Source organism: Acanthochromis polyacanthus, chromosome 15 (genome assembly GCF_021347895.1).
Source record: "Acanthochromis polyacanthus isolate Apoly-LR-REF ecotype Palm Island chromosome 15, KAUST_Apoly_ChrSc, whole genome shotgun sequence".
Classification (NCBI taxonomy): Eukaryota; Metazoa; Chordata; class Actinopteri; family Pomacentridae; genus Acanthochromis; species Acanthochromis polyacanthus.
In genome coordinates, this window is record NC_067127.1 from 8,119,008 (window position 1) to 8,138,631 (window position 19,624).

Below are 19,624 nucleotides of genomic sequence, written 5' to 3' on the forward strand. Positions count from 1 at the left end.
AGGATCCTTCTTACCTTCTATGTCTCACCCACCATGTTTGATGTTAAAACTGTAACTCAGTATTACGTCAATCAGAAGAACCCTTCCCAAATGCAGCCTTAACATGCTAATTTTGTTTATTTTTTTTGCCTAAAATCCTAAATACTTCAACAGGAAAAAAATTAAAATAAAGTATTTTAATTGCTTTTTTTAAATTGCTAAATGTGATGTTTTCAAATTTCTAATTGCTGGTAGTAGTGTCATCTTGTTTGGCGTCTGCAGCTGCCACTTGGCACTATTTCCTGATAGTACAGATATGTAATTATGGTGCATGAGTCATCTTTGTTTCGTATAATAACTACCAAAACAATTTAGTATAAGGATCAGAGTGTAGTATTTCCTTATTGTGTGAAGCTGGGGTGCAGAAAACCTAGACGACCTCAATTCCACTGCAAAGGCAATTGTCAAATCTTAATCTAAAATAGTGTGAAATGTGTCAGGATGAATACATGAATCCATGATTAAAGATGCAAAGCTTTATGGATAGGTAGTAAATGAGCTGAAAACAAAAGAGAATCTGTATCACACTGGCTGTAATCAATACAAGAAAAATGTAAGATGAAGGCAACCATGGTAACGACGTTTCTGAGGCTGGTGAGTGTAGAGCAGAGGAAGACGCCAAGAAACGGCAAGTGATAAAAGATAAACTAGAATTACCACCTCGCAGTTGTAAGCCTCTGCCAACCAGGCAAGTTGCAGATCACACCCATGTCTGTCCAGACTCATAAAATTTGCTCAGTGAAGAGAATAAAGAAATTTAATGAAGGATATTGTGTGGTCAATGTGACTTTTGAAATTTGACAATCAAATTCTAGGTCATCCTTCACTCTGACTCGATGTTTGTGCCAAATGTAGTGAAATTCCTGCTAAATGGAATTCAGAAGAATAAGAGATAAGAAGTTGACCTTAGATTTGGACATAAAATGTCATTGCTTGATTTTTTAATCTTTACAGACATTTGTGTGAGAACGTGTCATAATAACTGCATCAATTGTTGAGTCATGGCCAATAGGGTGTTTTATGAGAATACAGTTGCTGGGGCTTTTGATTGCCAAAAGTCTCTCGTTCAGCCTTGATTTCAAGTCTGTGCAGATTTTGAAAAACTTCCTTAAGGCATTTCTGACATGTCACGTTGTTCACAAGACAATCATAAAACATAATTCCTGTGGCCACACTTGTTGCTGGAACAGAAGCATAATAATTGATTTACAGAATAACTGAAATGTTGCAGGAAGAATTGTCTTCACCGTGTAATTCTACTTAGCATGCTGCCTAAAAATAATATTAACCTTTTCTAAGGCCACCAAGCAGAGTCTTAGCACAGTGGCTGGTGTCTGGGTAAATTAGGGTGATGTGACTGGTGCTAAAGGGACCCGAGGAGCCTTACAGGTTGTATAGCCGCATTCAGGAGTTAAAGCAGAGACAAACAAGCTGGATTCACTGTCCTCAAGACACTCAGTAAGTCAGGGTATTATACAACATTACAGTCCATTACCACTCAGACCATTTCATCTTTGATTCACTCTCCCAAAGACACAGTGATTACATAAATGTATCCAATCAAGTGTGATTTGGGGTGTTTCGCTCCCTACGTGAACATTATCTGGGTATGACTAGCAGACCAGTGTCTTAGTAGGAGGTGTGTGTTTGGATTGTTGGATTGTCATCCTTAGTCTGTTTAACACTGCAGGTAAGGAAGGTGTGAGTGGAGACCAACAGTCCTGTACAGCTCTGGTACTGTTTATATATACTTAAAACCTGATTATAACCGAAGAAAACCGATCCTCCAAGACAGTTAGCTACAGTGAAATGCGAGGCCTGGTATAAACTAAAATGTTGGAAGACGTGTCCAGTGACCTAACATCTGCCAGCATGTACACATAGGGATTACAGTCCATGTATTTATGAGAACTCTGTTTCTAGTGATCTCAGAGCTCGGAATTTATTTGATTTGTTGAACCAAAATAAATGCCGCTGGACAGGCCATTGTACCTCAGCTGGGATTTAATCGGCCCAGATGGAATCGAACAGATTTGCAGGAAATCAAAATAGAAATCGTAATGCGGCCTGTCAGGTTTGGATCCTGGGAGCCGGGCTGTACAGGGGGAAGCCTTCAGAGAGGAGGCTAATCACTTTCAGATGACCAGAGAGGCTCGTCCCAGTGAAAGACATGAATGTGTGTGCCGGTTTCTGTGTATTATTGTACAAATAATGGCCATCTGCGACGTTTTCACAGAGGTTCTCTTGATATTACTCCGACAAAAACAATGAGATGAATCTATAATTGGAGAAATGTGTTGCAGACTGAGATCAGATTGAGACACCTCATCAACCACTTGTAAACTCTGCAGTTGAAGACAAGACGGGGCTGTGGAAAAGCACAGTGTAGAGGCATTTTAGTAGAGTTCAGAAGAGGCTTTGACTGGCCTAAGAGAGACTTCCTTTGAAGGGCAGAGCTGCACTTTCCCTGCTGCCATCTATCACCTCAGCTTGTCTCCTTTTCTCTCAACGATGACAGTCATAAATTCAGAAACATCTGGCACTAAACCAGAAACTTCACTTGATCTCCCAAAGACACCACATGGCATCTCAGATACTCAAACCGTTGGGCTTCTCCCATGTATCGTTATCGTAGCCCCCTCTAGTCTTTTAGGTCCTCTTGCTCATTTACTCCACACTAGTTTTTTTTTTCCTTAGATAAGCTAAAGCCCATCCCTCTCCTTCTTTCTGGGACAGACACATAACCTCTTTGCCTCTCTCATGACAGATGACTTCACTCGCTCACTGTAGACAGAGCCCTGGATAGTCCCTCTATACATGGGGCAAATCCCCAAACACTCAAGCTCACAATTGGTGCAGCTGGCCTTGTATAGCAGTTTCAGCTTCATTAAAACCCCCAGATGCCTGTTAATCCTGCTCCACTGGGTCAAGGAATAAACAGAAACCTCCCTTGTCTATTTATGTGTCAGTACTATGCCGCTGTCTGACTGAGAAGCAGCTGAAAGAGGCATAAGATACATAAAAAAAATATTTCAATCAAAACACTAATACGGGCTGCACAGCGGCGTAGTGGTTAGCACTTTCGCCTTGCAGCAAGAAGATCCCGGTTCGAATCTTGGGTTGGGCCTGGGATCTTTCTGCATGGAGTTCGCATGTTCTCCCTGTGCATGCGTGGGTTTTCTCCGGGTACTCCGGCTTCCTCCCACAGTCCACAAATATGCTGAGGTTAATTGATTACTCTAAATTGCCCGTAGGTGTGAATGTGAGTGTGCTTGTCTGTCTGTATATGTAGCCCTGTGACAGACCGGCGACCTGTCCAGGGTGTCCCCTGCCTTCGCTCAAGTCAGCTGGGATAAGCTCCAGCACCCCCCGCGACCCTAATGAGGATAAAGCGGTGTATAGAGGATGGATGGATGAAAACACTAATACATGCAAGTCTCTCTAAGATGCATTTGAAGCTGAGGTGGAGCCAGCCTGTGTACTTTGGCAGTGCACTATCACAAATGTTTTTCTTTTAAAAGCTGCAATAGTTCGTTCTGGCATGTACTCTCAGTCAAACAGGAATCCGGTTTTCAGTTATAACCTGGACATCCTCCTCTGCCAATATCAAATTTACTTTCCAAGAACTGGTTCTTCCAGACTGTGTAAAGACTGTCTGTCTCTGAAGGCTGTTTGAATAGGTAAGCCCACAGCAGGTAAAGAAGGAGGTTTAAATCTCCGCGGACTACTTTCTTTTTTTTGTTGTTTTGTTTTGCAGGTGTATGTTTTGGCATGGGTGTGTTCTGCCTCTCTTGAAGCCAAGAAATTCCTCTATAACATCCAGCAAGAGTTGAGCAAGTCTGATTACTGATATTTTTCTCACAGGTTCAAATGATAATATAGAGAGCCAAGAGGTCAACCACTGACCCTGCAGTGTCGGTCTGGTATGTGTTCCTCTAGTCAAATGGGGAATTTTCTCCTGAGACCGAGTAGCTGGAGCTGTTCAAAGACCACTTAATGTTTCTACGGCAATTTCAGCCATGCACTTAATCACATCAGTATTGTTTTTGTGCCAAAAAAAAAAAAAAAAAAAAGGCAATTCAAACTCGCTACTCAAAAGCTTCAAGGACATGAACTTTAAAATTTCGAAGTAGAATATAATTGCCGTTATGCTGAGTACGTGATGTTAAAAAACACCCCACTGGAGCATTGCCAAATGTTAAGACTGAAAAAGTGTGTCATGCTAAGCTGCAGTGGATTTCTGATGGGCACCGTGCTTTATTTTCTAAGGACAAAAGACAAGACTGAACCTGCCTGTGTGTGCATGACGTCTTTAAGAAACAGAAGACTGAGAGTTGGCACTTTGTCAACCGTGGTGACAAAGAGTGTTTACACCAAAGCTACAGAAAGATTGTGTGTGTGCTGTTTACATGGAAAAGGTGGTTTCTAACCTTTCTGTAGCCAAAGTATTTTCAACACTTATCTATTACTTAAGCTTTTAACTGTTCATCCATTACTTTTAGCCAACTATTTCGACATTTATACATTAATTTGAGCAATTATTTTAAATAATTAGCCATTTCTCTGAGCTCTTTTGACCATTTAATCGCCGTTTTCAGCTGTTTATTTACATTTATCTAAGATTTCAACCACTTATCCATTAGTACAGCTAGCTAAACAATTAAGCAATTACATCTGGCCATTATTTTAATAACGTATCCAATCACTATATCTAACTTCAACTTGATGTACTTAAACTTTTGTGCTTGCTTGCTGGTTTTTACCTTCTTCACTGCAACATGTGGCATGTTGTAGTGTCGTGTATTATCCATCTTGTCCCCTGTATGTGGATAGTATTTTTCTTTTCTTCTATTAATCATAATTTTCTGTTTCATATTAGTTTCGCTGACACTCATCCCAAGTCTAGGACAAAGCAGATAAATATAGTGTTTTGTGTGTTTCGGGCTGTATAATCTTACTGTGAGAATTTTTGTTTTTGCCAAATATGTGAAATTCGGTCCCACACTCCTTTGAGACTAAACCCAGGGAGAGGTCATGCATATTTATTTGGCTCACATCTTTATCTCTCTTTGTTTTATCTTCCTTTATCTTTTGTATTTTTTTTTTCCTCAATAGGTTGAACCTTCTTTGTAATGTTACTATTCCCCTCACAGCTTGTTTTGACTGCTGCACAATTCTCAAAAACAGAAACAGGGAACCGCAGGAAGCCGCGATGGCAAGAGTAGAAATTATCTCTTGTATCCCAAAGTCGGCTAACTTTGCCTTGAAGATGATAAGGCTGCTAATAATAAGAGCCTCATGCCTGGTTGTGGACACTCTTGACTGAGGAAGTAATTAAGTTCAAGCAGTTTATCAGTGGCTGGCCGGAGATGTGCTGTCTTTGTGTGATAAAGAGGAGCTGGTGAGGTATGACCTCACCCTACATTTCATGTGATCTCCCCCCCGCCGCGCTCTCCTTCTCCATCCACTTCTCAAAGGGGGAAGCCCAAAGCGGGTCGAGGCAGGGAGCCATCATGTCACTCATCCCTCATCCCTGCCCCCGTGTGCTCTCCTCAGATGTCCAATCAGCCTAATTTTAGCTCGTTTTAGACGCCCGCGTTAAATTTGGCAGCGCGTCCCCAAGCGTGCCGCGACGCAGATCCGTTTGCACTCACTGCGTGGAGAGTGCGCATGGAAAGCACTCTCTCTTTCTGTTTTCTTTTTTGCAGTGATGTTCCCATGTGGTTTCTATTTTACAGTGAGCAGAATTAGCATAGGATGGGCCGTTTGGGAGGGAGGGGAGGAGGGCGAGGCGGCATGGAGAGACATGCGATGCAGTTTTTAGAATGCCCTTTCCCTTTTTCAGTGATCGGAAAAACAGCTGATTTTAGCATCCAGACATGTAACTGAAAATGTTAACAGGGGTAAAGAGGGACATTAAGCCTCTGCTGCTGAGACAGTTTGTTATGTAAACACCTAGGACTTGTGGCTCATTACAGCTGTTTGTATACCGTATATACATGTTTAATCTATTAAGAAAAAAGACTAGAGTCATTAAAGAGAGGCCTTTTCAAAAGTCCAATCTTTGGATTCCTTCGATTACAGTAGTTTCGGTGACTTAAAAGCAGAGTTAAAAGCAAAAACGGGGGTAAGAGATATGTTAGGTAAGAAAACGTGGCACATTATCACAAGACCTTGAGCTATAGCCAGAGAGGGGGGCTAAAATGCACCATCTCCTACTCCTTTAACGTTACATAAAGCTGTTATGTCTTTTTTTCCTGTGAAGTCACTGGCCTGCAGCCACAGTATGCCCCCACTTTAAGTCCCGACATGTTTCTAAACATGTAAACATTGATGAATTTGTTCATATTGTTGAACTACAAGCCGTAGCACAGAGAGTGCATTTGAATGAATATGTTATAAAACAGAGAAGCCGGAAGCCACCATTTGTTTACAGAGGCAGGTATGATGAATGAACAGAGTACAGACAGAGAATATAAAACAAACCAGCGTCGTACACCGAAATATGCAGAATATTAAGTGGGTGCATAAATTTTCCCCACTTGCAAAGGCTGTAAATTGATTATTTTTTTGCGACTGCATTAGCTGCAGCGCAAATAAAGTTATGATGTTATCCAAATAAAAAATCCTTGAGAGAACAAATGAAAGCACTCTGTTAATTCAGACTGAAATGTTCACTTCAAAACACCACAGTCAAGCGATTACATAATGTCGCTGTGTGTTTTTTTTCCCACAGACAGTGAGATGGTCCCACTGGACTGCATGCGTCCTCGCTCTTTTGCTGCCGCCCACCGGGCCTCCATTCAGCGGAACAGCGATGACCCTCGCCTCTCCATCAGCCTGTGCGACTTGAGCCTGCAGCAGCAAGAGATGCATCTCGAGGAGGATGATGAGGAAGAGGAGCAGCTACAGCCGTTAAGCTCCTCCTCCTGCCATGTGCCCCAAAACTCTCAGAACTCGCAGCAATGCTCGCTGCTGCCCAGCCATTTGGACACTGATCTGCACTTTCACTCCATGCATGGCATCCATGTTACCGTGCTGGATAAGCACACGATGGCGCGGCTGGATCACCGTGGTGACGAGAGGACGCTGGTGTTCACCAGCCGGCCGATGCGCTGCTCAGAGACTGTGTTTGTGAAGGTGAAAGCGGGCGTCACGCGGCCCGGCTGCCTTTCTTACGGTGTGACATCCTGCGACCCAGCCACGCTGAGGCCCAGTGACCTTCCCTCCAACCCAGAGTCCCTGGTTGATCGCAAGGAATTCTGGGCTGTGTGCCGGGTGGCGGTGCCACTCCACAGTGGAGATATCTTGGGCTTTGTGGTGAATGCAGAGGGGGAGGTTATAATGAGCCATAATGGCGTCAGTGCAGGGATGCAGCTGTGTGTCGACAACTCCAGGCCCCTCTGGATGTTCTACGGTCTGCACGGCGCCATCACACAACTCAGGATTTTAGGTACACTCACTTTATCTTCCTCACAAAAAGCACATCTTTCAGTTTTATGTCAGCAGCCGAAAACAGATTCAGTTTTAATTAAGTTTGGGGATTGAAAACATGCTTTTTTAATGTTATTATTCAGGAAAAAATACTATAATTCTCTCTGAAAACAACTAGTGCTCAAACAGAATTGCTGACTTTCATTCATTTCCAGTTTCTTATCATCCCTATTGAACAGATTCAGAAGTGATCTTCATGTTTTTGAACTGTGGAAGAAAAGTGGCTAAAACTTTAACTCCCATGCAGTAAGAAGACAACTAAGTGCTGCGTCACTGACCTTCACCTACTGTTCGACAAATAAGAAGTTTCAGTAGAAAGGTTTCGGTGTAGACAAAAAGTTAACAGTAGTTTTGGCAATATTCTTAATAATTACTTAAATAATTCACTGTTCTAGGAATTCAAACATGTTCCGCAGATCTTTACAAGATGTCATTTGTAACTTTCCATTCAGAAGTTAATGCAGTCTGTGATCCTTGAACGACCTTTGGAGGCTGAATTCCCACTCAGCCGAGTCATGAAATAGTTTCCCCCTCCTTTGCTGTCTCGGCCGCACTCTGACTTTTTATCAACTCATATATCGCTTGGGAATTTACATTCAGCCCCCATGATTTGCATATGAATGTTAACTTTGTACCTTCAGTTGAACAGAATTTCTGTCGGCTCAGTTTCGTTCCAGCAGATTTCACACAATGATACTGCAGCATTACCTGAAGTTAATCATGCCTGGTGTTAAGATTCCAGCTCCCTGGATGTGGGTCTACATGCACAGTTAAGGTCTAGAAATGAACAAAATAAGAGCAGATACAGGCTAACAAGTTCAGCAGCTGTTTATTGACAAGCAGTGATTAAAGGCTGTTGGAGAAGTTGATCTGCAAAAGAATTTCTGGGTTCTTTTTTGTCTGAACTCCAGAATGAAACCTTATATGTTAGAGCCTATGCAAATGCTGTGGTGATGATCACAGGCGAGCATCCTGAAGATGTGTTTTTGATGAGATCTGGAAAAAAAACAGTCTCTGGTTTGTTTGTTTCCCAGCTGTGTCCAAGATCTTCAGATCATTTTATTATTGAATTGTTGACTGCATATTCTCTGTGCGTGCAGCAGAAATTTTAATATAGTTTGGAGAATTTTAAGAGACAGCCGAGATGAGAAAAATACAGTCTCTGGTATCACTAAATATCACAATTTTCTAGGACATTTGACATTCAGCATATGCCTTCATTTTTGTGCGAGTCCAATTTAAGCTTGAAATATTTAGTATGACTTGCTCAGTTTTTAAAGTCCTGCACTTAAAGAATCTCAAATTCTCTATTTTTCATAAGACAGACATGTAGTACTGCTTGGACCTGCTATATTTTGCTGCTGCCAGCACAGATGTGAGTGCTTTTGATGTGTTTACCATCATCGCAAATTAAGACATTCATCCTAATTCTAAGAAAAAAATGTTCCTCCCAACCCAGAGATATATTCAAGCTAAGCCGCTAATGAATCTCTCTCAGCAGGACGGACATCTTTTCATGGGAAATCTGTCGTTTGAGATGAAAGTCACAGGTGGTCTAAATACACTGGTTAGTTAGAATTTGTCGATTCGTGTAATTTCCTTTCGCAATTCATTTCTGCATTTCTGCTCTCCTTTCCTCTCTTTCATGTTGTCAGTCAGACCAGGAACTGAGGAGGTTATTTCTGTCTTGCGTGGGCTCTCAGCAGCCAGCATTATGTATCAGGAGGGGGCCCGCGATAGCTCCTTATGATGCCCTCCATATGCATTATTAAAATGTAATTGCACGGAGATTTCAGATGCTGGGTTTTCCACCCACGGCCTGTTCCCTTAGCACTGGTCCTCCAGTCGTCTCTGTACGTCCTCCTTTCCTCGTTGCATTTTCTTCCTCTTTCTCTCCCCTCTGTCCTGATTCTTTGGGGTATGAGCGTTCTTCGAGTCATTACCCACTCCAGCTGTGGGGAGTGCATTTGTGACGTCTCTGCTCACCCACTCGCTGCAGCCACACGCCATGAGTTGCCATGGAAACATCTAGCCACTGAGGCAAGTGACGGTTTGTCATGGCTGGGTGTTGTCAAGCCTGTGAAGTGGAACAGATGGGAGTCTGTTGCTCTCACATGGTCATTTTGTCCTTGTTAGCTCAGAAAGCATGATTTTATCATTTCGTGTCAGATATTTAGAATCAGCAGCGGGAGTCATGTATTTTCTCATGTGTGCTCATCATCATAAAGCAGCTATAGTCTATATTTTTATGTTAACAAATGATCAAATGGCTACATGTCGATGCGTGCAGAGAGTTATCACTGGACTGTGCAGACATTTCAACATACTTCAGCTCATTGTTTTGATTTTATTGCTCACCAATTACTCCAGTCACCGACAATCACCAATTCTGTACTGAAACTCTACATCAATTTCATTGTCACCGTCCTTTTTAGATATCTGGCACTTTCTGAGAAAAGTCTATTTGCATATTGACTCAAAGGAGTGCTGTGCTGTATTTTACTCTTCTTTTTTACTTCCAAAACATAGTTGGCAGACCTAATCTGTAGGCACTCTGTAGAGCGTTCTAAAAGCAGTAATGCAGGGTAGCTTGTAGGTACAAAATCCAGGGCAGAAAGAGTCTGCAAGCACTCAGTCGCTCCACTCGCTGCTCTTCTCTGAGCTCATTGCTCCATAATAACTGCCACGACTCATATGATTACATCAACATTTTTAGAAACACTTGTGGACTATGGTGGCAGGGCAGTAAGAGACAATTATTCTTAGTGTTGAATCTTCAGTAAGAAACTCAACATGAAACGGAAGTTGGGGGAATAAAAATGATATTTTTGAAGATGAGGGAGATAAGAGTAAATTACACCCATGTGCCCTGCAATAAACAGCAAAAGTAACTACAAAATGAAAAAAAACACTTAAGCTAGTTGCTAAAGACCAAGATGTTTCCCCCTCAGGAGTTGATAGTGAGCAAAATAGAGCTCAAGGGAGAGTGAATGTCAGACAGATGTACGCTAATTTTGCTCTATAACGGCCGGATGTGTAGAAAAACAACTGCTCACCGTATCTTCTTATAGAGTAATAAATCACTATGTTTGATATACAAGTGTTGAAAGCCACCGTACACATGCTCAACCACAAATAAGTCTCTTGCGCTGCCAGCATAGCTTAAGACTCACACACTCATGGTCGCACAGCCTGCAGTAAATACATAATACAAGAGAAGATGAAAGGTACCCTTGATGAAAGGCTACATGAATAGACATGAAGGTTATCCATTCTGCCTTATTAGAGTTCACCAAGTAATTTACTCACAGTCAGGCTGCCACATAGGTCAGTTTAAGTTGGTATGGGGAAGGCTGTGCAAATGCTACTGTATGCGTATGTCCCCCTCTACCAACTATAAAATATAATGTAATAAATAAACAGATGACTCTGAAGACTGTCTCAGTGAAGTGGCACAATCGCCAATCCCAGCACTAACACTAAATGCAAGCAAATTATGGAAAGGTTTAAGTATAGACTACCAGAAGTCCTGTGCTCATGCAGACTTTGCTACATTGGCTGCTTTTTTAGCAGCAAACTGGTTGTTGCATGACCAAAAAGCTACTATGATTTGTTTATGTGAGCTGAAACTGAGACTGTAGTGGTTGAAGTGGTCCAAGGAAAGGGTATCAAAGTTCAGCGCACGTAGCTAAAGTTATGCAACAAAGTGTATACATTTTGTGCTGACAGCAGACCACATTCAGTTTTTTATGAGCTTACAGTAGTTCACTTTGTTTCTGCAGTGTTTCACCATCTGCGGTTGTGATATCAGCTGGTTCTCCACTTCACATTGTCATTGTAGGAAAATTTGTATAAGCACACTGTGGCATAGGATGTAAACCAATATCACCAATATTAGGTAATTTGACACATGGAAGGATAGCGGTGCCAAGTAAAGCGATCGGCCCGACTGTGCAGCAGCTTTTCTGCCATGGTCAGTTGAAGGACAATGTGTAAACAACAATACCGCATGCCTGCCAGGCAGACTAGATCAAAATTTGTCTGTCTGTGGATTCGGGGTCGGTATTCTCGTTTGTGAGGAGAGATGAGCTGCCAATGTGAGAACTGATGCCAGAGCCGGTGGTTATAGCGTGCGGATGGGGACGGATCATACGGGACAGACAATAGATAGTGTGTGGAAGTGTTTTGTACCCTACCCAGAGGGATCATGGGCTCACGAAAAGAGGAAGGAAAAGGAGTGGGGAGACTACATCATACACCGGCTCCTGACTCACTCCTGCACACCCACGCACAGACACTGTGGAATCACAAGTCATCTGCTTGGCGATAGAACCGACTTAATGTGTTTCAGAGAGAGAGGGACAAACTGAGATGGTGAAAGAGATACAACAAGACATCGATTTCCTACATTTGCTAATGATCACCTCTCAGACTAAATTCGTAAAGATGTGAATGACAGAAATATTGGATTCTCAATTACAACACTTAAGTATGTTGGTAAATTTTTGCATGACCCAGATATATTTTCTGTCTCCAGGCTCTTCTCTGCATCCAGACCTTCGAGGCCCATCGGTGCCCAGCTCCCCATCATGTACACCAAACACCCCTATCATGTTTTTCAGTGGCAACTCCGAGTCCAACCTCAACAACCCTATGAACATCAACCTCAACTCAAGCCTTAATTCCAACTACCACACGTTATTTTCTTCCTCTACAGGTTTGTACGCCTCTATCTTTTACTCTACATCTTCCATCTCTTTGAGTTCTCAGGAGTGTCTCGACAGTCCTCAATTCTATCACAGAACTGGGGAAAATATATCTGATTGTAAGAGCATGGAAGCAGGCCATTTTTAATAAACGGTATACTATTTACCTAAACCTTCTTTTTGTGTCCACATTTTAAGTCAGTTTTTTGTACATGCAATTTCCATTTATTAAAATGCAGTCGCACAGAAAGAGCAATAAAACAGGCATCGGCACACAAACGCTGACTGAACAGCGCCAAGACATCAGCTGACGCTATGCATGTCTGCGCATGAAGCAAATGTTTACATTGGTGATGGGAAGCAGTGATCCCCGACATCACCGCAGCCCCAAGCCGCCGACAGTATGACAGGAAAACTCCTGACAGATAATGACGGCAGCAGGAGTGATGATTGGAGCACAAACGTGGTTATTCTTGCATAAAGTTGTCCTGAAGCTTCATTAGCAGGGAAAAACAGTGAGCGGGGTATTGACAGCTTAAATAAAGGCTGCACCGGATATGCAGCATGTTGCACTGAGCAGAGTGAGAGTGTAGCTGTGTAGCTACAGCAGTCTGCCTGGACTACCTGGAAGGCTTCTCACATTTTTTTTGACAGTTTCTCAGTTCACTTTCTCTCGCACCCCCACACTCACATTATCTCTCGTCACCTTAGGTACGACCCCGAGCTCTCCGTTCTCTAGCCATCCAGAATCCCCTACCTTCCCATCCTGCTCGTGGAGTGACGAGTGCACCATCTGCTACGAGAACGCGGTGGACACGGTCCTCTACGCCTGTGGACACATGTGTCTCTGCTACGCCTGCGGCCTCAAACTGAAGAAGATGGCCAACGCATGCTGCCCCATCTGCAGGAGGACAATCAAAGACATCATCAAGACCTACCGGAGCACGTAGACTTGAGGAAGACAATGTCAGGTTCAGCTCAAGACATTGTCAAAGCCATGCTAAGACTTTGTAAAGACACAGCACAAGTGAAAGTCCTGCTTGTTTGTGTGTGTAATCAGGCTCAGGTACTCTACGACAGGACTTCACACTCGATCATTAAAACATTTTGATTATGTTACATCTAATGCACACTTCCTTTGAAAGCTCACGACGGTTCCAACGAGATTCATCAGACTGCTGAAAAAGAGTGGGGTCATCAAAAACTAAACATGTGCTCCTGCAACACCAGCACAACATAACACCTTGACCCAATTCTGCTGAAGAGAAAGAGTAATCTGAAGAGGCATCTGTCCTACTTCCTGCGGAGTAAACCTTCATTCTTTTAGTAAAATTGTCCAGAGCCACGGAAAAAAACAAGGGGAATAAATCTGCGGTTTCACCAGCTGCTCCTCTGCTGCTTGTCAGGGAGCTTTGGGTCAAAGTGTTACTTCAGAAAAACAATCAATTCTTTTCTAAATCTGAGAGAAAATCAGGGCAAGATTGTTTTATTTGAGATTTCTAGAAGGCTCCCAGATACCGGAAAGAAATGAGTGGAAAGGCAGAGAAAGAGTTTTTGTAGTGAAAATGCTCCTCCAGCAATAACACACAGTGAAATGCCTAAATCTAAAGGGCAAAGAAATCCATAAAGAAAGTTGGTTGTGTAATAAATGAAGTGCTTTGCAGACTATCTCGCCACCTGCTGCGCCTCTGTGAACTTCAGGCAGGGCGAGACTGTGCAAAGGGTAAAAAAGTGAGAACGTTGTCACCATAGAAGGTCACGCTTGCTGTGAATGAGGATGTAAATCAGTGAAGAGGGAGGAAGGAAGAAAGAGGACGTTGCATGTTTGGGATAGAGACGGAAGAACAAGGGGCATCTTTGCTGCGACTGTTTCAGTGTAAAAAAAAAAGTGTACGCTCGCTCAGACATACCACATACATCTGAAGTTCGCATGAAAGCCCGTGAAATGTGGGACTTGCACGGCCAACATGTCCTGCTTCTTGGCAGCTGTCCCCACCATCTCTGGCTGCTCCGTGCACTGCCTGGATTTTGTAATTGCACAAAAGTCATCCAAATAAACACTGGTGGGCAGGGAAGTATTTTCAAGATGCTGAAAGAGCACATTAGATGATGAATCGACCTCTTCATCGCAGCAAGAAATCCCATGTAAGTTTCAGATGGTTCTGCTTACTTCAGGTTCTCTTTCATATATATATATATATAATTAAAACGTGAATATTTGCTTTTAGTGACGACGCATTTATGTACATTGTGTCTTCAAGTGCACACAATTTCACACATGTGCGGTCAATGACAAGGATGTAGCTTGTTATTGTGAGAATTTGCATATCAGTTTCTGAGTGCTGCACTTCGCCGGTAAAAGCAAACTCCAAGGACATTTTCCCTCGACTAATGTCATGCATTTATGTACTGCTTTGAATTGTTAAGAAATTTTCAGGTGTTACTCTGGCCTCGCAGAAACATTACTTAGTCATTTTAAAGTAGTAAGTAAGTCTGATTTGTTTTCAAGGTGTTCAAGTTTGTCATCTCGTCACTGTGGAGGGAAAATGTGCGGTTGTGTTGTGTAACAATTGAATGACGGCTACGTTTTCTTGTGTGCCTTTAAAAAGAGAAGTCTGGACAAACTTTGGTGTGTTACACTCCTCACTGTGAAAACCAGGAGGAATACCGAGGTTCATCTTCATCTTAAAGTCACTCTTTCGTGGTTGTGATGCCTCTGACGTGAGCAGGTGTAACTAACGCAGCTTGCAGATACAAAGCTATCGTGTTTGGCACGAAAGCAGATACTTCAGTGTGCTTAATATCAGTGCGTGCATTTATTCACTGCTAAAGATGAAATGTTTAAATATCACCTTGTTCCCTCTGTCTCTGCGTTGCATAATACTGGAATTTTATTGTGAGTGTTGAGAGATGCTCAGCTTTGACATGTCTACCTGGTTTCTTTTTTCTTTCTGACCAAATATGACCTAGCAGAAATCAAACATTGTGGAACATTTTTAATAGAAAAAAATATATAGTACTGAGGAGTGTTATATTAACTGTACATTATGAGGTTTATTTATTTATCAATGCTTCTATAAAGAATTATCACTGTTAGTTTCATATGTGTGGCTATAGTGTCCAAAATGTAAGAAATATTGTTTATTTTAAGCTGCATAGTGGAAGACTACAGAAAACTTTATTCCCCCGAAAGGCCCTGTGGTTGTGTCAGCTGATTTACTCTTTAAGAAGTACTTTGACATTTTGGGAACTGCTTATCCACTTTGTGGTAGAGAGTTAGATGAGAAGATCAATACCACTCTCCAGTGGCTGCATGCAGCTACGTGCATTAACTCAAGCACTGTACTTAACTACAACTTCACTTGAGTATTCACAAATTATACTTATACTCCACTGTATTTCAAAAGGAATGTTGTACTTTTAGTCGCTCTAGACAGTGATGTCAAAGCTCTAGTTGCCTGCTACGCTCCATATTATCTGATAAAATATGAGTTCATTCTCGACCATGCTGCAGCTTTGAACAGCTGTATACACACCAATGCACCAGTTTAAAAATTACTGCAACAACAGGACATTTTCCTAACATGGTGACTATACTTCTTAACTTCAATTTAAGCCATTCTCAGGATGTAGGCTTTCACGTGTAGTAGAGTATTTTGACACTGAGATATCAGCACATCACATATGGATTTAGCTGAAATATAATGCATAAAATGACAAAATGGAAACGCAGTGTTACCTGAATACGCAGCTTCACTGGTTTTACGAAGCTTGAGGAGTCAGGAAGTTGAGTATTTCCCTCAGACGTTCACAGAGACCAAAAATAGGACGCTAAATGTACTGGACTCAACATTCATCAGGTGAGCAGGAACACAACTCCAGATAAATAGCATTGTTTCTGCATAAATGCTGGATGTGGAAATGTGAAACCAAGTTCAACTACGTTTAAAGTTAATGTCATGTCAGTGTTTTATTTACAACTTGTGGCCAAATAATCCGAAAATAACGCGACCTGCTACACCTTAGCTTAGCAAACCGACCGGAAACAGCTGGTGCGAGCTTGTTCTCCACCCACCCATTACACCGTTTTATCCTCACTGGGGTCACGGGGGGTGCCGGAGCCTATCCCAGCCGACTCGGGCGAAGGCAGGGGGCACCCCGGACAGGTCGCCAGTCTGTCGCAGGGCTACATACACAGACGAACAATCACACTCACACTCGGGCAATTTAGAGTATCCAATTAACCTCAGCATATTTTTGGACTGTGGGAGGAAGCCGGAGTGCCCGGAGAAAACCCACGCACAGGGAGAACATGCAAACTCCATGCAGAAAGATCCCCGGGAATCGAACCGGGGATCTTCTTGCTGCAAGACGAAAGTCAGTGTTTCCCCTGGGTTGAAATGGCTGTGAGGCGGTGGGGTGTAGGCAAGCTTGTTCTGATTAATCCGCTTGATAGCATGTAGCAACAAAGCACGACCCCTGACTTCCTGTTTAACTTCACTGGTTGCCAGGCAACTGGGTCCTGCCAAAAATAGTGCACACAAATTCAGTACGTAACTCATTGTAAAAATAATAAATTGTCATTTTCACGCTTTTTTAAAATCGCAAATGAATTAATAAGCTTTTGTCATGTCTGTAGGCGTTTTTTTTTTGTTTGTTTTTTTCATTTATTTACCTTTGTACGAAGTCACGCTAGCATCGCCTATTTCCGGTCTTTGTGCTAACTCACTAGCTGCTAGCAATAGCACTTTTATATGAGAATGGTATAGGTATTTTCATCATTTTTTTTTGTTGATTTCCCAAAATGCCAAATGTTTTGCCATATACTAAAATGTGGTTTTAAAAGAGAATCAAATGGTTACAGTTGGCATTCTTTACCTTTACCTTTTGGTAATATGTTTGTTCTTCTTGGGTATATTTAAATTGTGTTGTAGTGAGTAGTTCTGGCAGCCTGTTATATTTTCAAACGTGACCAAACATTTTCCAGTCCAAACAAAACAAAACCAGCAAATAAGCAAAAGTGGGCACTGTGTATTCTGGACAAGAGATTAAGAGAATTGGCTCACAGCTTTGGTTTGCTGGGTTGGGATTTGTATTAGTCGTTAAAACATTCTTAGTGGTTTTTGAATTTGCTAATTATGTTCTGTTTGTTAAATAAAATTTAAGTCGTAATCACTGGCTCTGCTTTGTGTCCGTTATTCATTATAACATTAAAAGGGAACATTATGAGCACAGACAGCTCTCCTTTAGATGCAGAGGCAGGTACATCCTCTACTTTGGTGACTAATTTGGTGACTCAGTTGCAATAAAAGTGAGAACTGACCATTCCCATTTCACTGTTGTGGTCCTTTTATGTTTCAAGCACAGCAGGAAACTGAAGTCAATCCGGCACAGATGGGGAATGAGAGCATTAGTGCTATTACTTTTTTTCCAGAAATGATACAAATGTTTGATGATAGGATTACCTCTTATACAGGAAAGATTCAAATTTACATTCAAATTGGGCAGCAGTTTGTGAGCAAAAAGGCAGTCGTCCCTCGCATACCCAACACAATCACTCTCCACAGTATACTTGACTAACATCCCGCCATATACTATATGAATAACAAAGGCAAGGGCTTTTAGTAAACGGCTATAACTCACAGGGAAACTGTTTAGAGTAGTGGTATGTAGACCTGGCCAGAGTGAACATCATCTGTTATTTACTACCCTGCGGGCCTGGCTCTAATGCAGTACTGTTTTATGCTACACTCCAATAGGCACAAATACCGCTCACAACGTCCAGACATGAAACAGGCAGCAGTGGCTGCCGTTCATGGCCAAGTGTTCTCAGAGGTGAGAGAGAAATACACAACCGGGGTCTGTGAAAGTGACATGAATACAGTATATCTCGCCGGTGTCTGTGTACACACAGACTTTCCACTCAGACCTCTCAGTGAACCTGGCTTCGGGCCTTCTGAAGGCTTAAGGGCTTCGCAGATTTGTTTGAGCTGTGTCGTGGTATCTCTTCTAGACAGCTGTTTGGTCAAACGCACACACCGTCTATTAAGGGTTTTCAAATTTGTATTCCAAATAGCATGACACTATCGATTTTGAATTTTAACCAGACATCAGACGGTCTGAGTTTGTTCCTCTGTTGTAGCTAAGGCTTTAAGCTGTTGGTGCTCAGTGTGATGTAAAATCTTTTCCTCGGTCAGATTTGCAGCATCAAGGGACGATCTGCAAGGAGAAGTGTAATTATATGGAAAAATTTCAACTTTGTTCATAGTCTGAAATATCAATTGAGTGGCTTAACTCCTTAACTATCTAAATACTTGGGTGATGAAGACACATGTGAAGGTTACAGTGATGCACTGAGATGCTGAGTGCTGCTGCCCTCCAGTGGATATAAACATGTCGAGCACAGGACGGAAAAACCACAGGCGAAATGTTAGAGATGTGTGATGGGATTAAAAAATGTTTTCAGTGCATCAGAAAGGAAATCCCTTTCAACCGCCCATTTTATATCCAATAAGTCTGTCTAATCTTATGCATTTTATAAATAGTAAAAAGAACAGACTGGAGAAGGCCAATAATAATAATTAGTTTCTTTCACAACAGAGCCACAATATTGAATTTTGACCTTAAAATAGTACCAAAAAATAGCACCAGGTTTACATGTTATTATTTTGGTTATAAACAACCAATTTACGAGTCCTCATGTTCTGGAATGATATTAATATACAAAAACTTGACAAATTACCCTCTTTCCAGAGCATTAAATCACATTTATGTGTGGAATCAGTTTGCTCAGGAGTCAAACTGCTGCTTTAAAGGTAAACAATCAATTTCCACGCTCACAATAGAGTTTATATGCCATGCAAGACGTTCCATTTTGAAGTCGTCACCGTCTTACTGTGTCAGAGTCTCACCTGCACATCTTGCATTTCATTCTTCTTCTTTTGTTACTCCTGTGATTTATCATTTGCATGCACAAATGAACAAATGCTTTAAACACGAGTTCACCAAGCAAGCAAACGCACACATTTACACACAGCCGGCAGATAAACAAATTACAAAAGTGATGAACAGACACCCACAATTAGTTCCAAGCCGATGAGTGTTGAGATCCCAGTAGAGAAAACAGCCAGTGGAATGGAAATATTTCACGTTAAATTTAGGTGGCAAATTATTTTCTTTCAGACAAGAAACCCAATATATCAGCAATGTGCCGTATCTGACACTAGAAAACTGCACCATTGTTTAGATTTTGTCTCTCTGATGGTGTCTGAAGGTGACAATATTATGGACTGCAGCAACACAATGGTAACTTACAACTTTTTCGATTGACGGTAGATTAAGCAGCCCAGTGACCACAGAGTGAAAGCCATCTAAACCAAAGTCAA

The 19,624-nt window shown here is 41.9% G+C and overlaps 1 protein-coding gene across 1 annotated transcript in view; it reads left to right on the forward strand.

Moving 5' to 3' along the window:
• Positions 1-17,417, forward strand: part of LOC110945282 (E3 ubiquitin-protein ligase NEURL1) — a 31,827-nt gene extending 14,410 nt beyond the window's left edge. Inside the window, exons 4-6 of the mRNA XM_022186872.2 lie at positions 6,776-7,492; positions 12,071-12,250; positions 12,951-17,417. Of these exons, the coding sequence (XP_022042564.2) occupies positions 6,776-7,492; positions 12,071-12,250; positions 12,951-13,189 (1,136 nt within the window). The 3' untranslated portion in view covers positions 13,190-17,417. The remainder of the gene's footprint in view (positions 1-6,775; positions 7,493-12,070; positions 12,251-12,950) is intronic.
• Positions 17,418-19,624: the final 2,207 nt, after the last annotated feature.